The 27,111-nt window shown below is 34.4% G+C and overlaps 2 protein-coding genes across 11 annotated transcripts in view; both read left to right on the top strand.

Annotated features, from left to right (window-relative positions):
• Nucleotides 1-7,899, top strand: part of LOC136037357 (gastrula zinc finger protein XlCGF52.1-like) — a 31,884-nt gene extending 23,985 nt beyond the window's left edge. For all 9 annotated transcript variants that reach the window (XM_065720053.1, XM_065720057.1, XM_065720055.1 and 6 more), the window contains one exon: nt 1,084-7,899. In XM_065720053.1, the coding sequence (XP_065576125.1) occupies nt 1,084-2,381 (1,298 nt within the window). In that variant the 3' untranslated portion in view covers nt 2,382-7,899. The remainder of the gene's footprint in view (nt 1-1,083) is intronic.
• Nucleotides 7,900-12,354: 4,455 nt separating this feature from the next.
• The window catches only part of LOC136037356 (choline transporter-like protein 2), a 113,602-nt gene continuing 98,845 nt past the window's right edge, over nt 12,355-27,111 (top strand). For both annotated transcript variants that reach the window (XM_065720052.1, XM_065720051.1), the window contains exon 1: nt 12,355-12,451. The gene's annotated coding sequence lies outside the window, so the exon portion shown is untranslated. The remainder of the gene's footprint in view (nt 12,452-27,111) is intronic.

Here is a 27,111-nt window from a genome sequence, read left to right as displayed (position 1 = left end):
TTGTCACTTGAATGCGGCCGAATAAAGTGAAAGCCAAAAGGGCAGGGGGCTTTTAGCCATAATTATTTCAATTGCACATTCTTCATTCTAGTTATAGCAGTGTCCTTCTTGCACCAAGTCTTTGTTTCAAAGCGAGCTTCCTATGGCGTAAAATTTTCCCCGTTTGTTATCTTAATTATGTTAATTTTTTTATTTGTTAAAAAAACTGACATTAGCTTTCCTGAAAATGTTAGAAAAACCATTCAACTTCTCCCGGATTGCGCCTGAGAAAAATATATTCAGATTTAAAAAATACTTTTTTTTAAAAGATTTTAAGAAAGTACTTCATTGTCCTTTGAAAGTACTACTTAATTACATAAGTCCTTCATCATTAGGAACTACGAGTTTTGTTTTTTTCTGATTAAACAGAGCAGAATTTTATTTCTCTAGTTGAGAAAAGGACACTTTTTGAAAAGTTTCTAGTATACCTGCTTGGAAAACGTTAAAAATTAGCTCAAAAGAAGTATAAATTAATCATTTGACAACTTTGGGAGTTTATTGCTATGCTAACTGCCTTGATAGAAATCTTTACCGACACAGGATATGTTTTATGTAGGTTGTATGTGCATTGAATAGACAGTGTTTTTCTTAACAATTAGTAGTAGAAAATAAGTTTTCTTTATTTTAAACAAGCCTCTTGTTAGCTTTTCGAACTGTTGATATATTTAAGATCCTCTGTATATTCTTACCAAATTTGAATAGGAAGCTCCCTGTGGTATCCGAAAGATTTTCTAATGGTTCTTTTGTCTTTGAGGCTGTCAATCGTCTCTGAGAGACACAAAATGACATCTATGTTATCGATCGTTTTCAACAGAATACACCAAATTTTTACTGCTGCTACTTTCGCCCTGACTCAATTGATTATTCTATCTGTGTATTTTCTTAGCATAAAAAAGTTGAACGATAAGCGAGAGAAGCTGTAGATTCCAATAATATATTGTTGATTGAATACTCCTTCATATTTTTTCTTAATTCCCATAATATTTTTTATTGTATATTCCTTTATCTTTTTAGTTTTATTCTTACATTCCTTTTCCTATTTAGATGCGTCGAGTTCTTCAGTTTCTCGTTTAGATGGTCTAAAACAACTAATTGGTGGAGACATAAATCCATCCGTCGCGCTAGAAATGTTAAGACGACAATTTATAGAAGAAGTAACAGCTGGTATATGGCGTTGTGGCTCTTGTGGTAAAACAGAGACATCTTTTTTGATGTTAGATCTTCACGAAAACACAGGTTGTGAGGAATTGTCACGAATAGAGTGTGACATGTGCCCAGTAGTAACTAATGACTACTTCAGTTTTGTTGCTCATTTTATAGAACATAAAATGGGAAGGAAAAAAAAGTGTCCCATCTGTTTATATGAAAGTATTGATGATATGAAACAGCACTTAGTTTTACAGGGTCATTATGTTCCAAAAATGGGTGAATTAGACTTACAGATGAATACTTCACTAGTTCTTTCCCAGAAACTGTCAAAAAGTACTAGCTTACAGACGCAAAAGACAGTCCACAATAGTGAAAAAGTACATGAGTGCAATATATGTAAGAAGGGTTTTTCTTCAAAGCAGTACTTGGGTGTGCATCAAAGAAGACACAGTGGAGAAAAACCATTTGAGTGTAAAATATGTAAGAAAACTTTTGCTAATAAGCACACAAGGAATGCTCACCTAAGAATTCATAATGGTCAGAAACCATTTGGTTGTAAAATATGCGGAAAAACTTTTACTTTTCCGCAGAGCAGAAACATTCATTTAAGAATTCACTCTGGCGATAAACCTTACAAATGCTCAGTCTGTAGTAAGAGGTTTACTCAAAATCATCACTTAAAAAACCACATGGCCAACCACAATGGTGAAAAACAATATGAGTGTAATATATGTAATAAGAGTTTTTCTTTAAAGCAGTATTTGGTTGTTCATCAAAGAAGACACAGTGGGGAAAAACCATTTGTGTGTAATATATGTAAGAAGAGTTTATCTTCAAAGCAGTCTTTGAGTGTGCATGAAAGAACACATAGTGGAGAACAACCGTTTGCGTGTAATATATGTAAGAAAAGTTTTTCTTCAAAACAGTACAGGAATATTCATTTAAGAATTCATTCTGGCGATAAACCTCACAAATGCTTAGTCTGTAGTAAGAAGTTTAACCACATGGGGAACTTAAAACGCCACATGACCACCCACAACGGTGAAAAGCGACATGAGTGTAGTATTTGTAAGAGGAGTTTTTCTTCAAAGCAATATTTGAGTGAGCATCAAAGAAAACACAGTGACGAAAGAGTGGAGAAGATGACTGTAAAATATGCAGGAAAACCTTTACTTACTAGAATATTTAAATAAATACTATGATAAACAAGAATATTCACCTAATAATCGATTCTGATGAAAACCCCACACGTGCTCTATTTGCAGTAAAAACTTTAGCCTAAAGTATAGCTTGAAGAAACACATTACTATCATCCATCCTGGTGAATTATCCAACTAGTGTTTAGTTTGTAACTAAAATATCGATCAAGAGGGTCAAACATGACTTGACAAACATATAACTTATATGACAAACATATAACTTGTAAAAACATGATTATTGTCCATTCTGGTGAAGTATCCAACTAGTGTGTCGTTTGCAATTAAAATACTGATCAAGAGAATAAAGCATTTGCTTACCATATAACATATATTAGAAACATGAAACTTGAAGAAACACGTGACTATCATCCATTCTGGTAAATTAGATAAAAAAACGAAGTTTGACTCTTTCTCTTAACTCTACTTTTTAAAACAGTTACAAAATTTAGCGTAAAGAGCGGGGCGTTGAGGAGGAAAAGCCCCTTTCATATAAGGAGTAATTTCTGTTCGTTTTAAGTTTTTAATGTCGCTCCTTACTTTCAGTTAGAAAAACTTGTTTTTATTTAATTTCTGGACCTTTTTGAATTAATGCATGTTTTGACCTTGGCTCTCCGCACATAAATAATTAAAATGAAATTTGCTTTTTTTTTGGGGGGGGGGGGCTAAATGGCTTTCTCATAGTTTTAATCGGAAGATTTTGAGAAAAAAGGAGCCAGGGAGGAGGCCTAGTCGCCCTCCAAGTTTTTGATTACTTAAAAAGGCAACTAGAACTTTTAATTTTTTTTAAGAACGTTTTCATTAGTAAAAAATATACGTAACTTACGAATTAACTTACGTAACGAACTTCTATATTCGTATGTTTTTATTGCGTAGAAGAGGGGGCTCACCCCCTCGTCAATACCTCGCTTTTTACATTAAAGTTTAAATTTTGTCCCAATTCCTTAAGAATGACCCCTGAATCACAAAGACCGTAGAATAAATAGTTGAAATTACTAAAAATACTTTAGCGTAATAAGCGAGGTATTACGAGGAGGTGAACCCCTCATATGCGTAATAATTTCTGTTCTTTTTAAGTTTTAATGCTGCTCCTTACTTTCAATCGAAAAAACTTTTCATATATATTTTTTCATTGTTTTTTTAAATAATGCTAGAAAATCCAACGCCTCCTTCGTTGAAATTCTCTTCCCCTATGATAAATTCCTCCATGGAAAGATCGTCCCACGTCCCCCCTTCAACTTCTCCCCAAACCAAAAAAATCCCCCTGGAAACGTCTCTATACTTCCCAATAACCATTACTATACGTAAACATGGGTCAAAGTTTGTAACTTCCAGCCCCTCCCACTGGCACTTTGGGGGAGTAAGCCGTCCCCAAAGACATAGTTATAAGGTTTTTCGACTATGGTGAATAAAATGGCTGTCTCAGAATTTTGATCTGGTGACTTTGGGAAAAAATGAGCGTGGGAGGGGACCTAGATGCCGTCTAACTTTTTTGTCACTTAAAAAGGGCACTAGAACTTTTAATTTCCATTAGAATGAGCCCTCTCCTGACATTCTAGGACCACTGAGTCGATGCGATCACCCCTTAAAAAAACAAACAAATAAACAAGCATCCGTGATCTGTCTTCTGGCAAAAAATGTGAAATTCCGCATTTTTGTAGATAGGAGCTTGAAAATTCTATAATACAAGTTTCTGATACGCTGAATCTGATGGTGTGATTTTCGTTAAGATTTTATGACTTTTAGGGGGTGTTTCTCCCTATTCTCTAAAATGAGGCAAATTGGGTCAGGCTCATAACTTTCGATGGGTAAGACTGATCTTGATGAAACTTTTATATTTAAAATCAGCATTAAAGTGCGATTCTTTTTATGTAACTATCGGTATCAAAATTCCATTTTTTAGAGTTTCGGTTACTATTCATCTGGGTCGCTCCTTGCTACAGTTTGTTACCACGAACTGTTTGAAATCTTATATGATTTTCAATTCATGTTTTGCCCCCTTGATCAACACTTTAATGCTAACTAAATCCTAGTTGGATAATATGCCAAACATATAACTGGAAAAAAACAAACATAACAAAAAAAATGCATTCTGCTGAATAATAATGACTGTATAATAATATGTATAATAATACATATAACTGGAAAAAAACAAACATAACAAAAAAAAATGCATTCTGCTGAATAATAATGACTGTATAATAATATGTATAATAATACATATAACTGGAAAAAAACAAACATAACAAAAAAAATGCATTCTGCTGAATAATAATGACTGTATAATAATATGTATAATAATACATATAACTGGAAAAAAACAAACATAACAAAAAAAAAATGCATTCTGCTGAATAATAATGACTGTGTCATGTCTGAGAAAAGTTTGAAGACATACTATCTGAGTTGAACATTTGAAGAAGAACATTAACTATTAAATTTGAAGTAAATATTTATATTATATCCCATTTTGCTCAAAACTCCACAAGCGCTTATTTTTCAGGAAATAATGAAAAGATAGCATGACCATCCACAAAGAGGAATAATTCTGCGGTTGTGTCGTAAGAAAAGGTTTCCTTCAAATAAGCATTCATATTTCCTTCAAACTCTTGTTTGTAAAATAGGATGAAAATCTTCAACTTTCAATCAGAATGTGAATTGAATTAAGAATCCTTGAAACTGTTCTAATGAAAAACGCCATAAGTGCTAAGTTTGCATTAAATATTTTTATTGAAGGGCTAAATTAAGGTAAATTTTGTTGTAAATAAAGTTATAAGTAAACAATATTGTGCTTTTAAGAAGGGGAGTTTGCATTGATCCAATTTCCTCTTTTAGATCAATAATTGAAAGTTGTCCGAATTAACAGACCTCTGTAGTTCAAGTTTTATCAAACTGCTCGTAGTAACAAACTGTAAGTAAGGAGCGATGTGACTCAATAGTAAAATAAAACGCTAAAAAACGGAATTTTGATGTCAATGGATATATTGAAAGAATCAGTCTATTATGTTGGCTCAAAATATATAAAAAGCATACAAGTAACTTGCAGAAGCTTGTAGAAACTCATCTCATCATCCATTCTGATGAGTTATTCCACTAGTGTTTAGTTTGCAATTAAACTATTAATCAAAAGGGAAACACGTGACTTGACAAACATGTAACATATATGACAAACATATAACTTGACAAAACACGTGATTATCATCCATTCTGGTGAATAACCCTGCTAGTATTTAGTTTGCAATAAAAGTTTTAATTAAACGGATAACTTAAAGATACAAATGGAATAACTGTGTCACGTGAAAGAAGAGTTTGAAGACATCCTATCTGAGTTGAAGATTTGATGAAAAACTTAAACTTTTAAATTTGAAATGAATGTTTAAATCAGATCCCATTCTGCTCAAAACTCCGTAAACTCAAAAACTCCGGGGAAAAATTGTATGGCTGTGTCGTAAGAAGACTTTTCCTTCAAATAAGCATTCGTATATCCTTCAAAAGAGGAAAAAATTCTTTGTGTATAGGCAGGAAATATTCAACTTTCAAGCAGAGTATGAAGTTTGAATTAAGGATCCTTGAAACCATTCTTATGAAAAACGCCATAAGTGCTAAGTTTGCATTAAATATTTTTATTGAGGGGCTAAATTAAGGAAAACTTTGTTGTAAATAAAGCTATAAGTAAAGAATAGTGGGGTTTTAAGAAGGGGGGTGTGCGTCGATCCAATTTCCTTTCTTAGATCTATAATTGAAAGTGGTCTTAATTAGCAGACCTCTGTAGCCCTAAGTTATATTAAACATTTTGTGGGAGTGAACTGTAAGTAAGCAGCGATGTAGCTCAATATTAGCTAAAACTAAACGGAAACCAGTAGATATATCAAAAGAATCAGCTTATTACATTGGTACCGAGTTTATACAAATTATTAAACTTGGTATTACCAATCAAAAGCTACGAGCCTTAAAAAATTTCCCTGATTTAAAAAAAGAGGGAACCCCCTAAAAGTCAAAGAATGTTAATGAAATTCACACCAACAGACTCAGCATATCCGAAAACCCTAATTTAGAAGTTTCAAGTTCCCATCTGCAAAAATGTGGAATTTCGTTTATATCCAGCCCCTACACACCCTTTTTTCATCAAACCCACCCGATAAAAATTTTGGGATAGCCATTTTATTAAAAATAATTCAAAGGTCAGATAAGAAAAACTCCTGTGTCGATTAGAACCCCCCAGCGCCCAGGGGCAGGCGTTGTAAGTTTTGCTTTGGGGGAATGTACGGTTCTTATGGAAGGGATGCTTGTATGAACTTCGGAGAGGAGATTGGAGGTCAATTAGCCCCTCCCCCATCCTCGGCACCCTATTTTTCTCAAACCCATTCGATAAAAACTTTGAGATAACCATTTTTTTTTAATAGATTAAAGATCATATGACAAAAACTCCGGGGTCAAAACAATCCCTCCAAGCCCGGGAGCAGGCGTTGTAGGTTATCCCCTGGGGGCATATATGGTTGTTATGGAAGGGATGTTTATATATAAACTTCAGAGAGGAAAAATTTGATTGCAAACTGAAAGTTCTAGTTCAGTTTTTAAGAGTCAAAGAGATTGAAGGGCAACTAGCCCCTCACGGCCCTTTTTCCCCAAATGCATCCCATAAAAATTTTGAGACAAACTATTTTGTTAAAATAGTTCAAAGGTCGGATCAAAAAATATTCCGATATCCACACAATCCCCCAAGGCCTGGGGGCAGGCGTTTTAAGGTATGCCCTTGGGGCATATATGATTGAAGGGATGCTTGTATAAACTTCAGAGAAGGCTCATTTGACGGGAAATTAAAAGTTTTAACTTTTCATATGATCCAATGCCAATGATGTAATTTAGAACACATGCAAAAGGAATAATCACCATAAACAGGGCTACTGAGAGCACATGCGCACAAAAATAAAAAATTATTTGGGTGTCGGCTAAAAATCTTTGAAACAACAAAATTTACCGATTGGCCCTTGAGGTTATCTTTAAAATAATTGAAAAAAAATGTTTTAAGAGTCCTAAGTTAATGTGACTGTGTTTAAGACTAAATGATAATAATCCAAAATTTCAACTTAAATGTTTGAAGTGACGAAAAGAGAAAGTAAGTAAATGGAGGGGAGAAGAATTAAAGGTTTGGATATCCACTTTAAAGTATAGAATGTGCAACTAACCAAATAGAGTAATAGTGGCGATTGTATGTCAATTTCTTCTTAATTCATTTCCAGAACAGCAGCATTGGCTTGAATCTGGAGCGAAAGTTTTTCCGATTCAAACTTCAAGTACCAGCTTTTTTGAGGTTTTACCATCTTTTTTGAGGTGAGGTGGTTGACACGCACTCTTGCATGGAGCATTGCCACTAAGAATTCTTTCGATTTCTTAGTTTGTTCTGCCAACAAAGTCACTGCCACTACTGACGGCACTACTTTCATCAGCACTTTGAGCTTTTGATCTTGTTTTAAGTGTTGAACAAACTGCATCATTGGCTTAATAAAACTATAGGAGTGTAAATTTTTCTTTTGAGTTTCTTTTGGACAGATTCAGATAGAGCGTCTTTCTTCAAACTTGGATAGAACTTTTTTACATGGTATTTTGCTGCATGAGTATCGTAGTCGTTATGAAACTATAAAGTAGTGATGGACTTTGCAGCTTTTTACAAACTTCACAGACCTATTTCCCCCTTTTTTTTAAATTTCGCTGTTCTGTCTTCACTTTTTATCGTCTACTTTGTCAAGCCAGAAAGCTGTTTATGGACTTGACAACATTTGGTCTTACTTTTTAATGCACTAAAAATATACATACGAAGTTTACTTTCACAACCGGTATCAAGTGATCTATTTACTGCTGCAAACGCAGTTTTCGGTTCTCGATAAATTTCACCCACTAAGAATTGTCAAACAATATGGGAGCCGGACTCCATTAACTTGGTGTGTGATAACTCGCATATATTAATTTAAGAAAAGAATTCGATGGAAAAAGTTGAAAACCCCTCACGCTTATATTAAAAACTATAAATTACCGACATAAAGGTGACGTCACGTCGGTTCTGCTTGGCGAGACGTTTGCCGGGTGCCGGCGCCTTGGAATTTAAATCACACATACTGGGAACGTCAGAGGAAGGTGTAGGTGCTGCATACCGACGCCCTGGAGCTTTGGGGAAACCCTTCTAATCCCTCCTTTTAGATGTACCCCGGCCCCGAGCTGGATGACAATGCTCTTTGCCCTCAATAGCATCACTATCGTTGGTAAATATTTATTATTTTGGTCTTTATGTGGATTATCTTCTGTAATTGAAAAAAACTGGCTTAGATTTTAACTAATGACGCGCATAATCGAATTGTTTTACCGCTTTCGAGAAAAGCAGTTAAATTTACCGGATTTTATTTTCCGGATTTCAGGTTATTTCTAAGCCGCTAAGGTAGCCTATAGTCAGCGTTTCCACTTTGATGGATTTTTCCGTCAAAAACGGATTTTTTGGGTCTTCGACGGATGAGAATTTGATCTGATGGATTTTCGGATTTTTGACGGATTTTCTAAGATTTTACGCATGAAATTAACTTAGTTGTTTTATTCTCAAATCACACCAATCTTTTTAAGTATCAATCTTTACTGTTGTTTCTTTGTTGTTTTCCGTTCCGACTATTTTTCAACCAGGGTTGATTCCCGGACTAATTAGCTCACCTACCCAGTCCAGAAAATGGTTTGGGGTTAACACGATCAAGTCGTATCCACTATTCAAGCAACCGTGAGCTATGCAGTGAGTCATCAGGTCAAGTTGATTCCCGCGATATATTTATACAGGGAGTTAGTACTGTGTTATATTAAAGCGAGGAAGCTATTGGAAACCGAGGAGGTGTTTTTTTGTATACCTTGATACGATACGCACTTAGTAAATAGAATATTTCAAGAACAGAATTTGTAATTTCATAGCTTTTCCTTCTTGTTTTACTGACAGAATGTTACACATGATTACACGGTTTCTTTAACACCTGAAAAAAGCATGACAGTCTTAGAATATCTGAGTGCTACCAAAATCACATAGTAGCAGTTAGAAATTTGATTTTAGCCAGTCATTTGATTTTATCCATGCCACTTGATTTTAACCATACCGGCAGAAATCACCTTTAGCCGTTATTAACCGGCTGGTACTTTCGACACCCAGGAACCCTGAACTATAAAGGCTGAATAAATTGTTACGGTGGTTGACCAGCTAGTTCCACATGTGTAAAGCCTGCCTAATAAGTCTGTAACTGAAAAGATTGCTCTTGGAAAACAGAAATCAACTAACATTGTTTGTCAAGGGCTACGGACTTATTTTGATAATATTCTTTGCGAAAAACTCGAGTCAACTCAGTTCACGGTCATTATCGATGAGACAACCGATGTCAGTGTGGTGAAATAACTTGCTGTTGCCGTCATATTTTGTAGCTCAGAACTTGAAATAGAAGTTGACCTGAAGGACATGGTCGGAAGCCCTGAGTCAAGAGCAGAAACAGTCTTTGAGCTTGCCGAGAAATATATCAAAGATAGAAAGATACCACTCGAGAACTGGATCGGCTACTGTTTGGATACCTACAATATCATTTTTGGCTCTGACGATTCCGTTGTCAGCAGGGTCAAGGCGCAGTATCCCTGGATCACCTGTGTAAAGTGTAGCAGCCATATGATACAGCTAGTAGCATCTTAAAAGAAGCTAACAAAGGGGTTAGCAGATTATGTCGTACCGTGTATGCCCTTTTCAACATGAGTGCTAAGAGCGACTTTGCTGCCTTCCAAAGATTTACTGACACAGATATCCATCGAATGCTCTCGCCCTGGCAGACACGTCGGCTTTCACTTAAATTTTGCGTTGATAGGATTCTCGAAGAGTGAAGTCCTTTGCAACGGTGCTTTCAAGGGTTAGCTCTCGAAGACCCTACACACGCTAACAATCGGACTGCACAAGCGTTGGGTAATCCACTACTGAGAATCCAGTTGGAATTTGAAAGCTATGTTCTGGAGTTATTCAATGATTTTAACAAACTTTTCTAGAGGGAAAAGCCGCCCTTTCATTATTCAACCAGAAGTCAGGCTGCTGATCCGTAAATTGTTAATGAGCCTTATGAAAGCAGCCTACAACAGAGGGACGTCTGCGCTAGAGTTGAACCCTGAAAATGTCAGGAAACACTTTGCTTTGAAAGAGTCATATCTTGGGATACTCGCCTATGAATCTCTGAAGACGTTGCAGTCAAACCGAAGAACTCGCACTGAAGACCTTTCTGTTAATTTGGTGTATTTGTTAGCCCGTTGTCTTTACGTCGAGGCGATTGAGCAGATACAGTCAAGATTCGTATTTGACGACGAAATGTTCGTATATGCTGTTCTGTTACACCCTGTGATGGCCACCGACTCGACAACTCCAATAAAGGTATAAAAAATTTCTTCGCAAATATGAACTTCTGAACTGGAATGCTAAAAGAATTCATGACGAGTGACGAAAAATGCTGGTCTCAGACCTCCCTAAAAGTAAGGAAACTTTGGGCTTTTGGAGAAAGATTTCCGAGATCAATACTCCCACTAGAAGTCCAAGGTTTGCAAACGTCATGGTCGTGAATAGGTATTTGCTTTCGCTACCATTTTCAAACGCCGACGTTGAACATTTCTTTATTGTCCTAAAAAACATCAAAACTGATTCTTGGAATCGTCTCTCATCCATCTCGCTAAGGACTGCGATGCAAACGAAGGCAGGGATGAGAAGGATAAAAATTCATTCCGAATCGATCATCCTGGACCAAAAGCTGACCAATGGAATCATGTCGGTCAAGGCAAACGTGACGGTTGAAGAGTGTCAAACACTAGCTAGTATACAACGTGAAGCTCTTGTTTCTGGAGCTGATGCCGTCGCCGACATGCAGTGGTAGCTGATTTCCATTGTATCCCAGTACCCCAGAAAATGGTTGTTTGTTTTTTTATACAGCATTATATATAATAGTTAATCGATATCCGTATCCGTTCTAGTCACTAAGCGTGTATTTTCTCAAAATTTAGAGGCTTTCAAAGGAGCTAGCTTCCGAGTTACTGGCCTTCATGAGTTCTAATAGATCTACCGTACATAAACATTAAATTCGTCGAGCTCTTTTAGCCCAAAGTAACTGCAGATCGTAGTCTATCCCGATAAAAGGACAATTTTTACTGAGTTAGCTTAGCTGTCTTCTAATAATTTAGACAACAGGCTGATTTGTATAACACTTAACAGAATATTGTATGTTTGAGCTGTACGATCAGATAGGACGTGTAGTCTATAGACTGATAAACGAGCGTTCCGAGATATACTCTAGTCCAACTCAAGTAGAAGCGTCACTGAAACACTTGGTTTCATGAAGCTGTGTTCTTTTTCACAATGAGATAGTTGCGGAATTCATTTAGCAATTTAGAGGCAACGAGATACTTGGCGACATTCTGGACTATATGAAAAATATCCATGAACTGTTAAACATCGGTCTTAAAACTCTTTTGGTATCTTCGTGGGAGGGGGGGGGGTCATTAGTTACATTAAAAACACAAAAAGGGAGAAACGAGATGTGAACTCGAAAGACAACTCTGGGTAAGAAAGCACTTACTCATCCGCAATTCGGCTTGACGATATTTTTGGTGAAATTCAAGTAGCCAGTGCATCATTTGTCAAACCCTCTTATCCATCCCGTTCACACCACCTTATTCAAGAGGTGAATAAATGGTATTTTTAGCTTTTTTCTCGTTTGACTGCCCACGGATCTGGTGGAATCTTTCTTGAGGGCAGCATTGAACTCCAGGAAGTGTTTCAACAGAGCACACTGTTCTGCTTGTAACAACTGCTTACCACAAGAGTTCTATTTGAACAGATTTTTGTTGTGGATTTTTAAGATGTTTTAACGGAAAAATTGACGGATTTTTCGTTCTCAGTTGTCGGAATTTTATGGATTTTTGGTCTACCAGGGCGGAAAACTTGCCATCGTGAAGTAGAAACACTGCCTATAGTCGAAACTTTGCTTGTAAACTGAAGAAAAAAACACAACTAGTGAAGAAATTTTTGTAGGGTAAAGGATTTAGGCTATTTGACTAGAGGTGTTTGATTGAAGCCTTGTTAAATATACAGGACCAACACATTCAAATAGCCCAGATTTAGGTAGCCTAGCTTAGGAAGAAAGTGTATATATCACTTTATGCCTTTTTCTGCTCTTTCCAAGTTCAGTAACCACTTTTGGAGTGAAATCTGGCAGGTTAAAAGTCTAGAATAGGGGCTACTGAGAAGGAAATATGTTAGAAAAACAATTCTTGCTTCATTATAGGCATATGTAGAATAGTTGTATCCCACACTGTTTGACTGCAGCTCCACTGTAATTTGTCCCTTCCTCCTTAATGTGGAAATTGTAGCCCAATATATAGCCTTTAATTCCCAAAGTTTTTCTCCCAATGTGTCTCTCTTGTTTCATTCTGTGTACCTCTAGGCCTATACTAAATCAGCTAAGACAAAACAAAAACCAGAAAAACATATTTGACAGGTGGAAGAATGTATAGAAAATATATATTGGTAAAATTCTAGTTTAGCTAGGCCTACTTTTTGCTATCTTGGAAAGTGGTTGGCCTATGTTAGGAGAATGAAACTTTCAGGGATGGACATACTGACTAAATTATGTCCTGGGAGGGTATTTTGAAGTGCCCATCTCTACTCCTTCTCCCTCTAGAGGGCAGTGACTTCTGATGACCTTTAAAAATCTTTGTGTTGAAGAAAACTGTTTTCAGATTTACAACTTTTCTTAATACCAATTTATGAGGTTTAAAAGAAAAGGAAACTGATAACTGAAAATTAAGGTATGGCGTTGTCTTTTCAAAGTTTCAATAGGTATAGACCTGTCAAGTAGCCTAGGCAAATTTTTAAGACTTAAAAATTAGGAGAGGATTAACATAGAAGCTTGGCAATACCTTCCCAGATTATGTATTCAGCCTTAGATTACTGAAAGTTTCAATTTCCTAACCTAACCCCCTTCCAAGATAGCAAAAAGTAGCTAAGCTAGAATTTACCCCATTTTGAGCCCTTAAAGGAGCTTAAAAGTCCATGTAACCTAAAGCTTAAGAATGTGTTTAAAAAAGACTGGGTTATGCAAAAAAAAATTGTCATTTGTCACTGATTTAGGAATAGTAATTATTATTTGTATTAGGCCTAGTCTTAGTTGTAAAATGTCATTTTGAAAATAAATTTAAAAAGAGTCAGAAGCACTCTTTTTTGGAGATCTAACAAAAAATGGAAAAGTAGTCAACAAAATACCAGTATCCAAGACATCTGACTACACCAAGCTATAGAATCATAGCCATGACATAATGAATGATTCAATTTTCAAACATTTAACCCCTAATAACATCTTTTAGGACCTGTGTATTATGCTGTAGTTTATGCTGTGCAAAACTTGAGAACAAACTGGTTTTATCAGCCTGTATTAAGAGACAATTAGCTTACACTCAGTTGAAAACAAGTGATAGGTGACATAATACATTGGAATTATATAATCTAGGCTATATATTTGCTCAGTAACTACCTGCTAAACTCAGTTAACCAGGTAGGGGATACAATCCACCTGATCAATCTTGTTGTTACCCATCATCACCTCTTTGCCTTCATCTATTCCTAGTCTAAGCAACTTAGTCTTCTTAAAGTTAACTTTCAAACATGTTCTCACACCCTGAACACCCAAAACCTTCAAAGCCAATCATTTTGCTAATATTTTCATTAACAACACACATTATCTACATAATCTGAGTTTAGGAGAGTTTTGCCTTCCCATTAATTTTTTTTCTCCCATAGCCTGGCCATGTTCCTTAGACCAAAGTCCATCATTATAATCCTTGAAAATGGAAATAGAAAACAACCCTCTTTAACTCCTGATTGAATACAGAATTAGCTAGTAACTTCATTTCCTACCATAACCACTGCCATATTTTTGGCAGTGGTTAGCACTAAAAACTTTAATGTATTTATCTGTACACCATGTAATGTTATGTCCTTTGCTAAAGCTCTTCAATCAGCTGAATTAAATGCTTTTTCATGATGTATAAAACTGAGGGCTAAAGGTGTCTGTTTAGGCACTATTGAACTGTTAATTTGAGAGTGAACATTTTGTTGAGACCTCCTCTCCCCTTCCTGAAACCACCCTGCTCTTCTCTTAAACATTTTATCTGCAGTATCTCTAAGTCTATTTCTATAAAAAGCTATTTCATACTAAGTTATTTGTTTCCTACAGAAAATGAGTTAGTACCTCAATAATTACCATGCTTATTGCCTTTTTTTACAGAGTGGTTTAATCCTTTACTTCCAAATTGGCACAAACTTTTTATTTTTTTTTATATTGCTTCATGTAATTTTGTCATGGTTTAAAATATTCTAAAAATTTTCTGCCCCTTAAAATTTATATAAGAAACCATTAATAGGTATAGTAACTAAAAAAAAGGTACAAGCCAATCATTGTCAAAGATGACCTCATCCTAACAACCAAATTTAATTTTTAATCCTCTAAAGTTTCTCAGACATTTAAACTGAATTCTTTCTTTCAAGATATATATTAAAACCAAAGTTGTCCACCCCTCAAAAGCTTTTAAATTGTATTCTATTGGAATATCTCAAAAGCTACATTAGTCTTATCAAGCCTACTTGGTTCTAAAAAGTACCTTTTGGCTTAAAAGCACCTCTTGGCTTTTCATCACATTACTATAGATCAACACTGCTAGAAATAAAAGAAAGGATAAATAAAAATAAATATAGATTTTATAAAAAAAAAAAAAATTATTTCTAAAAATAAAAATAAAAGAATATAAGCTAGAAATAGAATAAAAGAAAGAAAGGACCCCAGTTAGTAATAGCACATGACACCTCATCCTTGAAGATAATGTTTTATGACCAATTCCTAGTTAAAACTCCATTAATTGTCTCTGAATTCTATTTGTCCAATTCTTTTGATCAGATATAATGTAAACAAATTTGCAGAGCTCCTTATCTAAGCAGTTGACTGTGCTTTAGCAACTGATTCGTTTTTCTGTGCAGCCAACATCAGACCAATTTTTTTGTACCCTGAAAATAATAGGAACACTCACTAGCCATTTCCTCATTTTTGAAGATGGGCATGGTATAAGAAAGGATTGAAGAAACAGTATATTTTGACTTTATAACCACTTGAACCATATCCTTCTTAATTGTTGATGTCACTATGGATTAAAGCTTGAAATATCATCTTATATAGCCAAACTAGTATTATCTATCTAATTCTGATTTTTCAGAATCATATTACTGCAGCTATTCTAGATTATAACTATTGTAAAACTACAGCATGTTTATGCATTTTATTTATGTTTGCTGTGCTACCACAAAGAGACAATTTTTTTTTGTCATCAAATACTTAATTGTCCTTGCTGTGGGAGCAGGTGTAAATGCCTCACCTAGCATCTAAAAGACTGTATGGTTGACTGTCTTCTGTCAGCTCTTCAGCAAACCAGAGCCTGCAACTCTCCCACTTTCGACTAAACTTCCAAAATCCATCAATGATATCAAGGTGGTTTTTGACTGCTGACCATCAATTCTTCAACTGACCACCAGGATGTCTGCATCAATCTGACAAAGGAGCAGCTAGAAGCACTTGCTTGATGATGCTGTTGTTGGGTCTACTCAGGACATGACCAAGCCAATACAGTCTTCTCTGTTTGACAATCATGGCTGTGGGTTGGATGTTACAGTAGTGGTGATGTACATCAGCATTTAAGATTTTTGTTGGAGTATCAAATCCTGAGCATTTTTCATAAACAGCATTGGCCAAAGACTTCCATACCATGGATATGAAGCACCTTCAGTGGTTAAATCTCAACTGTATAGAAGAGAACAGATCAAACAGCTGTTTTATAGACACAAATTGATCATAAACAAGAAAACATAGACAAATTACTTGTGTTAGCCTAAAATCCATATCTAGAATGAATAAATGGTTATCCATTTATCAGAAGATGCCTATCCCTCATCATAAAAATTGCAAAGTGGACATGAAACTGGATCTTACCCTCAGATGCATTAGGAGCAAATAGTTGGTACATTAACTAACTTAGTTGGTACATTAAATGTCCTCACAGCAAAGATGATAGAACAATAACAGCCAATAGTTACTTACATGTTCCTTTAGATTTAAGCCAGTTTTTTTTTATATGTACCCTACACTGACGTTGTCACCCCTCCAATCTTTTTAAATTGTGGACAGATGTCTGTACGAAAAGGATTCTACTACAATTTAGTCATCTCATTAAGGACTATTTATCAGGATAGAAAAAAATCTATGTGATAGTTCAAAATAGATTCTCTTGATCACAAATAATGATCACACAGCTCACAAATAACAGTTCAAGTAAGGATAATTACTTTTATTAGACAGTGAAAATGATTGGTTTCATAGGCAGCACTGTAGGGCTGCCTAAATAAAGAGCAATGTGGGCACAATATAATATTTTTTTGCAGACCAGGACACTTCACGTAGAATGAGCTGTTGTTGAAACTTCGAAAGGGGTTTATTCAAGATTTTGGGCTTACCCCCCTCTCCAAACACCCTTCAGGGCATGAGTTATGAATTATATGTGTTGCCCATTATTAAGATATAAAATTTTCATGGAATGGACAGTTGGAAGCTTTAGAGGGGGCCATTTAATTAGAAATTGAAAATTTTAGTTCCTTTTTAAGACTCATAAGTAATGGAGGGCAACTAGCCTCCCCCCTTAGATGCCCTCTTTTCCCCAAACGCATACAATCAAAGTTATGAGATCACTATTTTGTTCAAAATACTACAAAGAACATGTAACTATGCCTACCGGGTTGAAGCAACCCGCCAGATCACTGGGGCAAGGGTTGTAAATTGTGCCATGGGGGCATTTGAGGTTTTTATGGAACGGTTGGATGTAAAAACTTTGACAAGGCTCATATTATTGGGATTGGAACTTATACTGCCCTTTTTAAGAGTCAAGGTGATTTGAGGGCAACCAGCCCCTCCCCCCACGCCCATCTTTTTCCAAAACATACATCTTAACAAAATTTTAAGACATCAATTTTCTTCAGTATTGTTGAAATGTCCAGTAATTATGCCTTTGGGGATGTCAACCCCCCCCCCCTTCCCAGAGTCCTCAGGGCAAGGTATGTAAGTCAGGCAATTTGTTCATTATTTACATATAGTATATACTATCAAGAAAGTTATAAATGTTTGACCTTTATTCTCCATAAAGATAAAAGGCTTTTAGGCAAGTCTATCAGAGAATGTTGGGAGGATTGTTGAACTTAATCAAAATACATGATGTATATATGGGTTGTCAAAATGGTGGAACTCAGGAATGACTGAGTATATTAATATAGAACTTTCAGGAAATTATAAGGGAGATTATCATTAGACCAAGATGGCAATATTTGGATGCTACTACAACTACCAATGCTACTGCTATCAGAAAATTTCTTCAGCATTGTTGAAAGGTCCAGTAATTATGCTTTTGGGGATGTAAACCTCCCGACAGCTTCAGTGCTTTGGCTGTAAGTTGGGAAATTTGTTCTTTTTTACTAATAGCATATATTATTGAGAAAGGCATGCATGTATGACCTTTACTTTCCAAAAAGACGAAGGGAATTCAGAAGCCTTTCAGAGTATGTTTAGGGGAGTGTTGAATTAAATCAAAACACATTACGTGCATACAGGTTGTCAAAGGGACATCACTCAGGATTGACTGAGTATATTAATTTGGAACTTCTAGGTAATGATAAGGGAGTTAATTAATAGACAAAACAGACAATATTTGCACGCTACTACTACTACTACTGCTACCACACTATTGAATTTATAATATTGAGGGGAATTTCGAACTAAATCCAAAGACAGCATGTGCATGTATATTGTCAAAAGAGCATTATTTTAAGAATAGATTTGGGTATACCCAAACCAAAAACCAACATCAATAAATAAATGAAACCCAAAGGAACAGAAATTATAATAAATAACCAAGGCAAACTAAAAACGAGCAAAAATTAATATAAGCAGGACTGGCAACCCCTATGCCATCTCAAAACCAGAATACAATTTTAACTTTACTGAAAAAAAAGAATGTGGATTGTCAGTTTAATATATATATCTATATATATAAAAATAAGTTGTCTGTCTGTGGATGTGTGGATGGATGTGTGGATGGATGTGTCAGGTGACGTCACCTGAAAAAACTGGATCAGGTGACGTCAAAACTGAAAAAACTAAAAAAAGGCAAAAACTACAAAAAAAAACTAAAAACTAATAAAAAAAATAAAAAAGCTAAAAAACTAAAAAAACTATAAAGGTAAAAACCAATAAAAAACTAAAAAAAAACTGAAAAAACTAAAAAAAGGCAAAAACTACAAAAAAAAACTAAAAACTAATAAAAAAAGTAAAAAAGCTAAAAAACTAAAAAAACTAAAAAAACTAAAAAAACTAAAAAAAGGTAAAAAACTAAAAAAAATAAAAAATAAAAAAAAACTAAAAAAAAGGAAAAAACTGAAAAATAAGCTAAAATAAAGGTAAAAACCAATAAAAAACTAAAAAAAAAGGAAAAAACTAATAAATGACGACACTCAAAGAGAAAGCGACCAGGACAAAAGGTATGTTCGATTAGCAATCAACAAAGCACCGGGACACAGGGAGTATAAATGACGACCAGGACATAAGTAAAAAAAAAAAACTATCTATATATATAAAAATAAGTTGTCTGTGGATCTGTGGATCGTGGATCAGGTGACGTCACCTGAAAAAACTGGATCAGGTGACGTCAAAACTGAAAAAACTAAAAAAAGGCAAAAACTACAAAAAAAACTAAAAACTAATAAAAAAAATAAAAAAGCTAAAAAACTAAAAAAACTAAAAAAAGGCAAAAACTACAAAAAAAACTAAAAACTAATAAAAAAGCTAAAAAACTAAAAAAACTAAAAAAAAGGCAAAAACTACAAAAAAACTAAAAACTAATAAAAAAAATAAAAAGCTAAAAAACTAAAAAAACTAAAAAAACTAAAAAAAGGTAAAAAACTAAAAAAACTAAAAAAGGTAAAAACTAAAAGAACTAAAAAAGAAAAAAATAAATGACGACACTCAAAGAGAAAGCGACCAGGACAAAAGGAATGTTCGATTAGCAATCAACAAAGCACCGGGACACAGGGAGTATAAATGACGACCAGGACACAAGTAAAAAAAAAAATTAACAAAACTAAAAAGAAGGTAAAAACTACAAAAAAACTAAAAAGAAAAAAAAACTAAAAACTAATAAAAAAACTAAAAAATCTAAAAATCTAAATAAACTAAAAAAGAAAAAAAAAGGAAAAAAATAAAGGAGAAAAACAAAACTAAAAAACGAATGTATATACAGACTGGTACACCGGGATACAAATGACGACCGGGACACAGGGAATATAAATGACGACCGGGACACAGGGACACAACTACAACGGGGACACCGGGGGAAACAGGGGGATATAAATGACGACCGGGACAAAAAAACTAAAAAGAAAAAAAAACTAAAAACTAATAAAAAAACTAAAAAATCTAAAAATCTAAATAAGCTAAAAAAGAAAAAAAAAGGAAAAAAATAAAGGAGAAAAAATAAACTAAAAAACGAATGTATATACAGACCGGGACACCGGGATACAAATGACGACCGGGACACAGGGAATATAAATGACGACCGGGACACAGGGACACAACTACAACGGGGACACCGGGGGAAACAGGGGGATGTAAATGACGACCGGGACACCGGGACAGGGAATGGTCGATTAGCAATCACCATCAACAAAGCTCAAGGGCAATCATTAGAATCATGAGGTATAGATCTGAATACAGATTGTTTTCCCATGGACCATTATATGTTGCATGTTCAAGAGTCGGTAAACCTGACAATCTATTTATATGCAAAGACAATGGGACAGCAAAGAATGTTGTATATTCGCAAGTTTTACGTAGTTAAAACCATATATATATATCTATCTATATTCACAGGTGGGACATAGGGACACAACTACAATGGCGCGTAACTATTATGGCGCGTAACGACTTACGCGCGCGGGGGGGCTTGGGGGGGGCGCGAAGCGCCCCCACCAACTAGGTGTTGGGGTGGCGCGAAGCGCCACCCCAACAGCTAGTATATATATATATATATATATATATATATATATATATATATATATATATATATATATATATTCTTCAATAAATATTCATTCCATTAAGTCTTAATAATTTTTATTTATTAAATTCAAAAAAGCGAAAATATTTAAAACGTGTTGTGTTTTCAGTAAAGTGTAAATTATGTTCTGGTCTTGAGAAGCATGGGGGGTTGACAGCCTTACTCATGCTAATTTCTTGTCGTTTTGAGTTTGAGTCGTTTATTTATTGTAATTTAGGTTCGTTTTTGGTTTCATTTATAAAGAGAGTAAAGTATGTACTTTCTGTAAATAAATTTACTTTTTTGAAATAATCTTTTGTTGTGTACTTACGTTCAAACGGACCATAAAAAACACCCTTGTATTTGTGAACAGCATAAAAAAGGGAATTGAGTAGTGTGTTCACCCTGTCTATATTTAAGCTCAGTAATGGATTTATATATAAATTTATCAAAGTTCTTTTAGTGACATGTTTATACCTATCTAATAATAATAATAATAATAAAAAATGCTTCAATTCTGTTCTTGGGTCTTCAGTCTCTTGTTCATTGTATATTGTTTGTGAAAATTCTGTTCTTCAGGGCTGTATCCATTGTTTTTTTTTTTTTTTGGGGGGGGGGGGGGGGTTACAAAAAACTAAAAACGTATAAAAGTTTGTCTATATTTTTTTTTATTACGGTTTATAAGTCGGACAAACATTTCAGGGGGGAGGGGTTCAAAGTCCCTGCCCCCTTGGATACGGCCTTACTGTTCTTATTATTTCTGCATGACTTTAAGCCATATCAAGGTTTTTCCTTAAATTTAAGAAATAAATTTTAAAATCTTTAACACCTTATAATTCAGAATCGAGCAAAGGTATGGGGCTCATTTCCTTGTGTCCTGTTTGGGCATTAGTAAATTTTCTCAAGGTTTCAGTTCTATTATACAATGATTGTCAAAGACCAGTGCTCTTTAGAGGAAGAAAGGGTGAAGATACGTACTTCAAAACATCTCAGGGGATCATTGAGCCTCTGACCCTTTTTTGCAAAATTCAGTCACATAAATCAACTACTTTTCATGATTGACCAAAACCCTTCATCTAGAATCTTACCAATGGGGCCAGATAGCCCTTTACCAGGTGGGACATGCCCACCTAGGAATTTCTGATATCCTGATGCCCTCCTTTTGATATTTAAATTTTTTATTCAAAATTTTACGTGAATTCATCTGAAGGAAGCTTAAAAGACCATTAACTTGGTATTTTTTCTCTGTTTGTCCTCTAGACATTTTATGGTAATGAAAAACATTGTCAGCATATACCTTTTATACCTTTCATATACCTTTTATTTTTTTTTTATCGGCAACACTTTCAAACAAAACAGAATGCATGGCGTCATTCCTATTTTGTTTTGTTATCTTTTTTGCTTTTTAAATGCATATGCTGGTGACGTCATTCACATGATAAATGTTTTTTTTTTTCAAACTAAGGCTCTATAGTCAGGCGAAGGGTACACGTCCTGTCTATGACCCACCAAAATATTGCTATGCCCCACCAGTGGGGCCTGCACGCCACGTTGGAAGTCTCTACTCTAGACTGTATGAGAAACGTGGCTGATTCTGTTAGGATATCCCCAGTACTCAGACAGTACCTAGTATTAGACAAATGTCTTAAATTAAATATATCTTTTATAAACATTGACAGTAGGTTCCCAATCTTAGATATAAAATGTTGATGGTTAGGGCTAGGGAGTAAACTCAGAGTTTTTTCTGTTACCTTAGCATGGCATAATGTGAATGCAAATACTTTGCGGCTTTATGATCCATCTTTTTTTTTATATTTAGCAAGAATTTAGCATGATGTCATAATCATATGATGTCATATAATACACAATGATGTCATAATAAATAATAATATTGATAAAAAGAGGTAAAATTACAAAAATGTATTTTTTGTGATAAATTATATTTTATATTCCCTCCAATCGCTTTCAAGTTTTAAAAAGGGAAATAGACTTTCCTGTGTTCATGCAAATGACCCCTCTCCGGATTCATTTTTTTGTATGCTTGTTCCTATGTTAGTTCCTGTGTTTTTTCATGTCTTTGTTTATCTGCTCCCTCTTGTGTTTGGTACAATGTTTGTTCTTGTAGTAGCAGTAGCGGACAAATTTTGTCTTTTGGCCAGTTCAACTCCCGCCTCGTCATACCCTGGACCTTGATGCGTAAGGTCATTCCAAAGATGTTGCTGATAAGCCCTTTTGACAATCTATATGCACATAGTATGTTTTGATTTAGCTCGACTTAATACGGTAGTCGTAGTCGTACTAGTAGTAGTAGAAACACGCAGATATTGCCTTTTTGGTCAGTTAATCATCTGAGAGGTTCTTCTGAATGTCCATTGTCGTTTTGGGCATTAAAGGTAAAACATGCCCACCTTTCTCAATAAAAATACTGTATGTAAACAATGGGCGAATGACATAACTTACAGCCCATGTCCCAAGGACTGTGGGGGTTGGCATCACCAGAGACATAGTTACTGGGCCTTTCAACTATGCTGAACAAAATGACTATCAAAATATGTTTGGGGAATTGATTTGCGTGGGAAGGGACTGGCTGCCCTCCTATTACTTTTGACTCTTAAAGAGGGCACTGTAACTTCCAATTTTCAATCGAGCTCCTTCCGAAATTTGTACGAAAACTCTTTGGAAAAAAGGGCCATGGTATAACAATAATAAATTCTGCCAGCATCGTTCTTTACTTAGGCAGCGCTATTGCGCGGCCTTGGGCCCTCGTGCCTAGAACTAAACGCGTTCTTCCTCACGTTGACTTACTTTTGGATCTTTTGGTCGTTCTTATTTAAATAGTTCATTGAATTATGTTTTGGTACCTTTTTAGGGTGCGTAGGCCTTTATTAGGCAAATTAAGCGTTTGTGTGGGGGAGGGGTTAAGTTGCTCAGTGATAAATTATGTTCTTTAAAAGTGTTACTGAATTTTTTAATAATCCAATCAAATGATATATATTATGAATATATATATATATTATAAATATATATATATACTAGCTGTTGGGGTGGCGCTTCGCGCCACCCCAACACCTAGTTGGTGGGGCGCTTCGCGCCCCCCCCAAGCCCCCCCCGCGCGCGTAAGTCGTTACGCGCCATAATAGTTACGCGCCATTGTAGTTGTGTCCCTATGTCCCACCTGTGAATATAGATAGATATATATATATATGGTTTTAACTACGTAAAACTTGCGAATATACAACATTCTTTGCTGTCCCATTGTCTTTGCATATAAATAGATTGTCAGGTTTACCGACTCTTGAACATGCAACATATAATGGTCCATGGAAAACAATCTGTATTCAGATCTATACCTCATGATTCTAATGATTGCCCTTGAGCTTTGTTGATGGTGATTGCTAATCGACCATTCCCTGTCCCGGTGTCCCGGTCGTCATTTACATCCCCCTGTTTCCTCCGGTGTCCCCGTTGTAGTTGTGTCCCTGTGTCCCGGTCGTCATTTATATTCCCTGTGTCCCGGTCGTCATTTGTATCCCGGTGTCCCGGTCTGTATATACATTCGTTTTTTAGTTTTGTTTTTCTCCTTTATTTTTTTCCTTTTTTTTTTCTTTTTTAGCTTATTTAGATTTTTAGATTTTTTAGTTTTTTTATTAGTTTTTAGTTTTTTTTTTCTTTTTAGTTTTTTGTCCCGGTCGTCATTTATATCCCCCTGTTTCCCCCGGTGTCCCCGTTGTAGTTGTGTCCCTGTGTCCCGGTCGTCATTTATATTCCCTCTGTCCCGGTCGTCATTTGTATCCCGGTGTACCGGTCTGTATATACATTCGTTTTTTAGTTTTGTTTTTCTCCTTTATTTTTTTCCTTTTTTTTCTTTTTTAGTTTATTTAGATTTTTAGATTTTTCAGTTTTTTTATTAGTTTTTAGTTTTTTTTTCTTTTTAGTTTTTTTGTAGTTTTTACCTTCTTTTTAGTTTTGTTAATTTTTTTTTTTACTTATGTCCTGGTCGTCATTTATACTCCCTATGTCTCGGTGCTTTGTTGATTGCTAATCGAACATTCCTTTTGTCCTGGTCGCTTTCTCTTTGAGTGTCGTCATTTATTTTTTTCTTTTTTAGTTCTTTTAGTTTTTACCTTTTTTAGTTTTTTTTAGTTTTTTAGATGAAAATTTTTTTTAGTTTTTTCCTTTTTTTCTTTTTAGTTTTTTATTGGTTTTTACCTTTATGTTAGCTTATTTTTCAGTTTTTTCCTTTTTTTATTAGTTTTTAGTTTTTTTGTAGTTTTTGCCTTTTTTTAGTTTTTTCAGTTTTTTTTTAGTTTTTTATTGGTTTTTACCTTTATTTTAGCTTATTTTTCAGTTTTTTTCCTTTTTTTTAGTTTTTTTTAGTTTTTAGTTTTTTTAGTTTTTTACCTTTTTTTAGTTTTTTTAGTTTTTTTAGTTTTTTAGCTTTTTTAGTTTTTTTTATTAGTTTTTAGTTTTTTTTGTAGTTTTTGCCTTTTTTTTAGTTTTTTTAGTTTTTTTAGCTTTTTTATTAGTTTTTAGTTTTTTTTGTAGTTTTTGCCTTTTTTTAGTTTGACAACTTATTTTTATATATATAGATAGTTTTTTTTTTTTACTTATGTCCTGTCGTCATTTATACTCCCTGTGTCCCGGTGCTTTGTTGATTGCTAATCGAACATTCCTTTTGTCCTGGTCGCTTTCTCTTTGAGTGTCGTCATTTATTAGTTTTTTCCTTTTTTTCTTTTTAGTTTTTTATTGGTTTTTACCTTTATTTTAGCTTATTTTTCAGTTTTTTCCTTTTTTTTAGTTTTTTTTTATTTTTTATTTTTTTAGTTTTTTACCTTTTTTTAGTTTTTTAGTTTTTTAGTTTTTTAGCTTTTTTACTTTTTTTATTAGTTTTTAGTTTTTTTTTGTAGTTTTTGCCTTTTTTTTAGTTTTTTCAGTTTTTTTTTAGTTTTTTATTGGTTTTTACCTTTATAGTTTTTTTAGTTTTTTAGCTTTTTTATTTTTTTTTATTAGTTTTTAGTTTTTTTTGTAGTTTTTGCTTTTTTTAGTTTTTTCAGTTTTGACGTCACCTGATCCAGTTTTTTCAGGTGACGTCACCTGACACATCCATCCACACATCCACAGACAGACAGACAACTTATTTTTATATATATAGATATATATATATAATATATATATATATATATATATATATATTATAAAGTACTAAGGTTTCAGATAGAATGAAATAGTGACTTTTTATCATTTTTCTTAATTTTTCCTGCTATTTTTTAAAAGTTTTTTATATTTCCTATTCTTTATATTTCCTATTTTTCTGCTATTTTACGTAAAAGTTTTGCCATTCTGTCTTGTGCCACACTTATTATACTTGTGGTACTTGTATGATAAACCCCTTACTGCTCAGTTTGCTCATTCATTGACCCATTATTGAACCGTTCTTTTTTCGTTAGTTTCTATCAGCTTAGCGTAGAAAGGATGGAAAATATAGTTTGGGCTATATATTTGCACATTAGGAGGTGGGGGGAGTATTTGAACAGTATAAAGTTAGAAAACAATTCTTGCAGCATAACATGAAGAATAATCGTACCTAACACATTAGACATGCAGGCCCGCTACACTTTACCCTCCCCCCTAATGTGTAAATATATAGCCCAAATTTGTTTCTAAGTGTTTTATTTTTATCTTACTTCGGTATGTTTCATTAGAATTGAAAGTCAGAGAAACATATTAGAAGAATATTAGGATGGGGGTTTATCATACAAATACCAAAAATCAACTGAAAGTAAGTAACATTAAAGTTTTAAACGAATAGGAATTACTCCGTATATTTGGGCGACCACCAGTTCTTCAACCCTCGCTCTTTACGCTAAAGTTTGACTTTTTGTATACTCTTTAAGAAAGACTGCTGAAATCCAATGGCTATCGACTTTGAAAGGGAAGTATTTCAGAAGAACTTTAAAACTTTAGAGTAACGAGCGAGGGTCGAGAAAGAGGGAACCCCTTCATATACGGAATAATTTCTGCTCGTTTTGAGTTTTAATGTTGCCCCTTACTTTCAGGTGAAAAAAACTTGTTTTTTTAATATTTAATATCTAGAAGAAATCAATAAATAAATCAATTTATTAATACTAAAAGAAAAACTATTACAAAAGTAAAGCAGTTATTAGGCCCAAGAAGCTTTGCTTGTAATGGACCACAGAGAACAAGAATAAAACACTTTTATAAAAAAAAGAAAAAAAGAAAAGCTATTAAGGAAATAATAATAAAGAAATAGCTTTATAGAATATTTTTTAGCGATGTTATTTATGCCTGTGTAGATAAGTTAATTCAAACTTTTGATGGTGATTGCACATATAATTAAAACATTACTTTTTGACCCCCCCCCCTATATGACTTTGTTACTTAGATTGGTTCCGGTCCAGATATCTCAATTGGTAGTTGAATAAGTCTTCTCCTAATGTTCTAAGGTTATTGTTGTATTTTTATATGATGGACTAGAAAGAAAAACATTTTAAACTCC

Source organism: Artemia franciscana, chromosome 16 (genome assembly GCF_032884065.1).
Source record: "Artemia franciscana chromosome 16, ASM3288406v1, whole genome shotgun sequence".
NCBI lineage: Eukaryota > Metazoa > Arthropoda > Branchiopoda > Anostraca > Artemiidae > Artemia > Artemia franciscana.
Note: the sequence above shows the minus strand (reverse complement) of the source record. Positions and strands in the feature narration are given on the sequence as shown.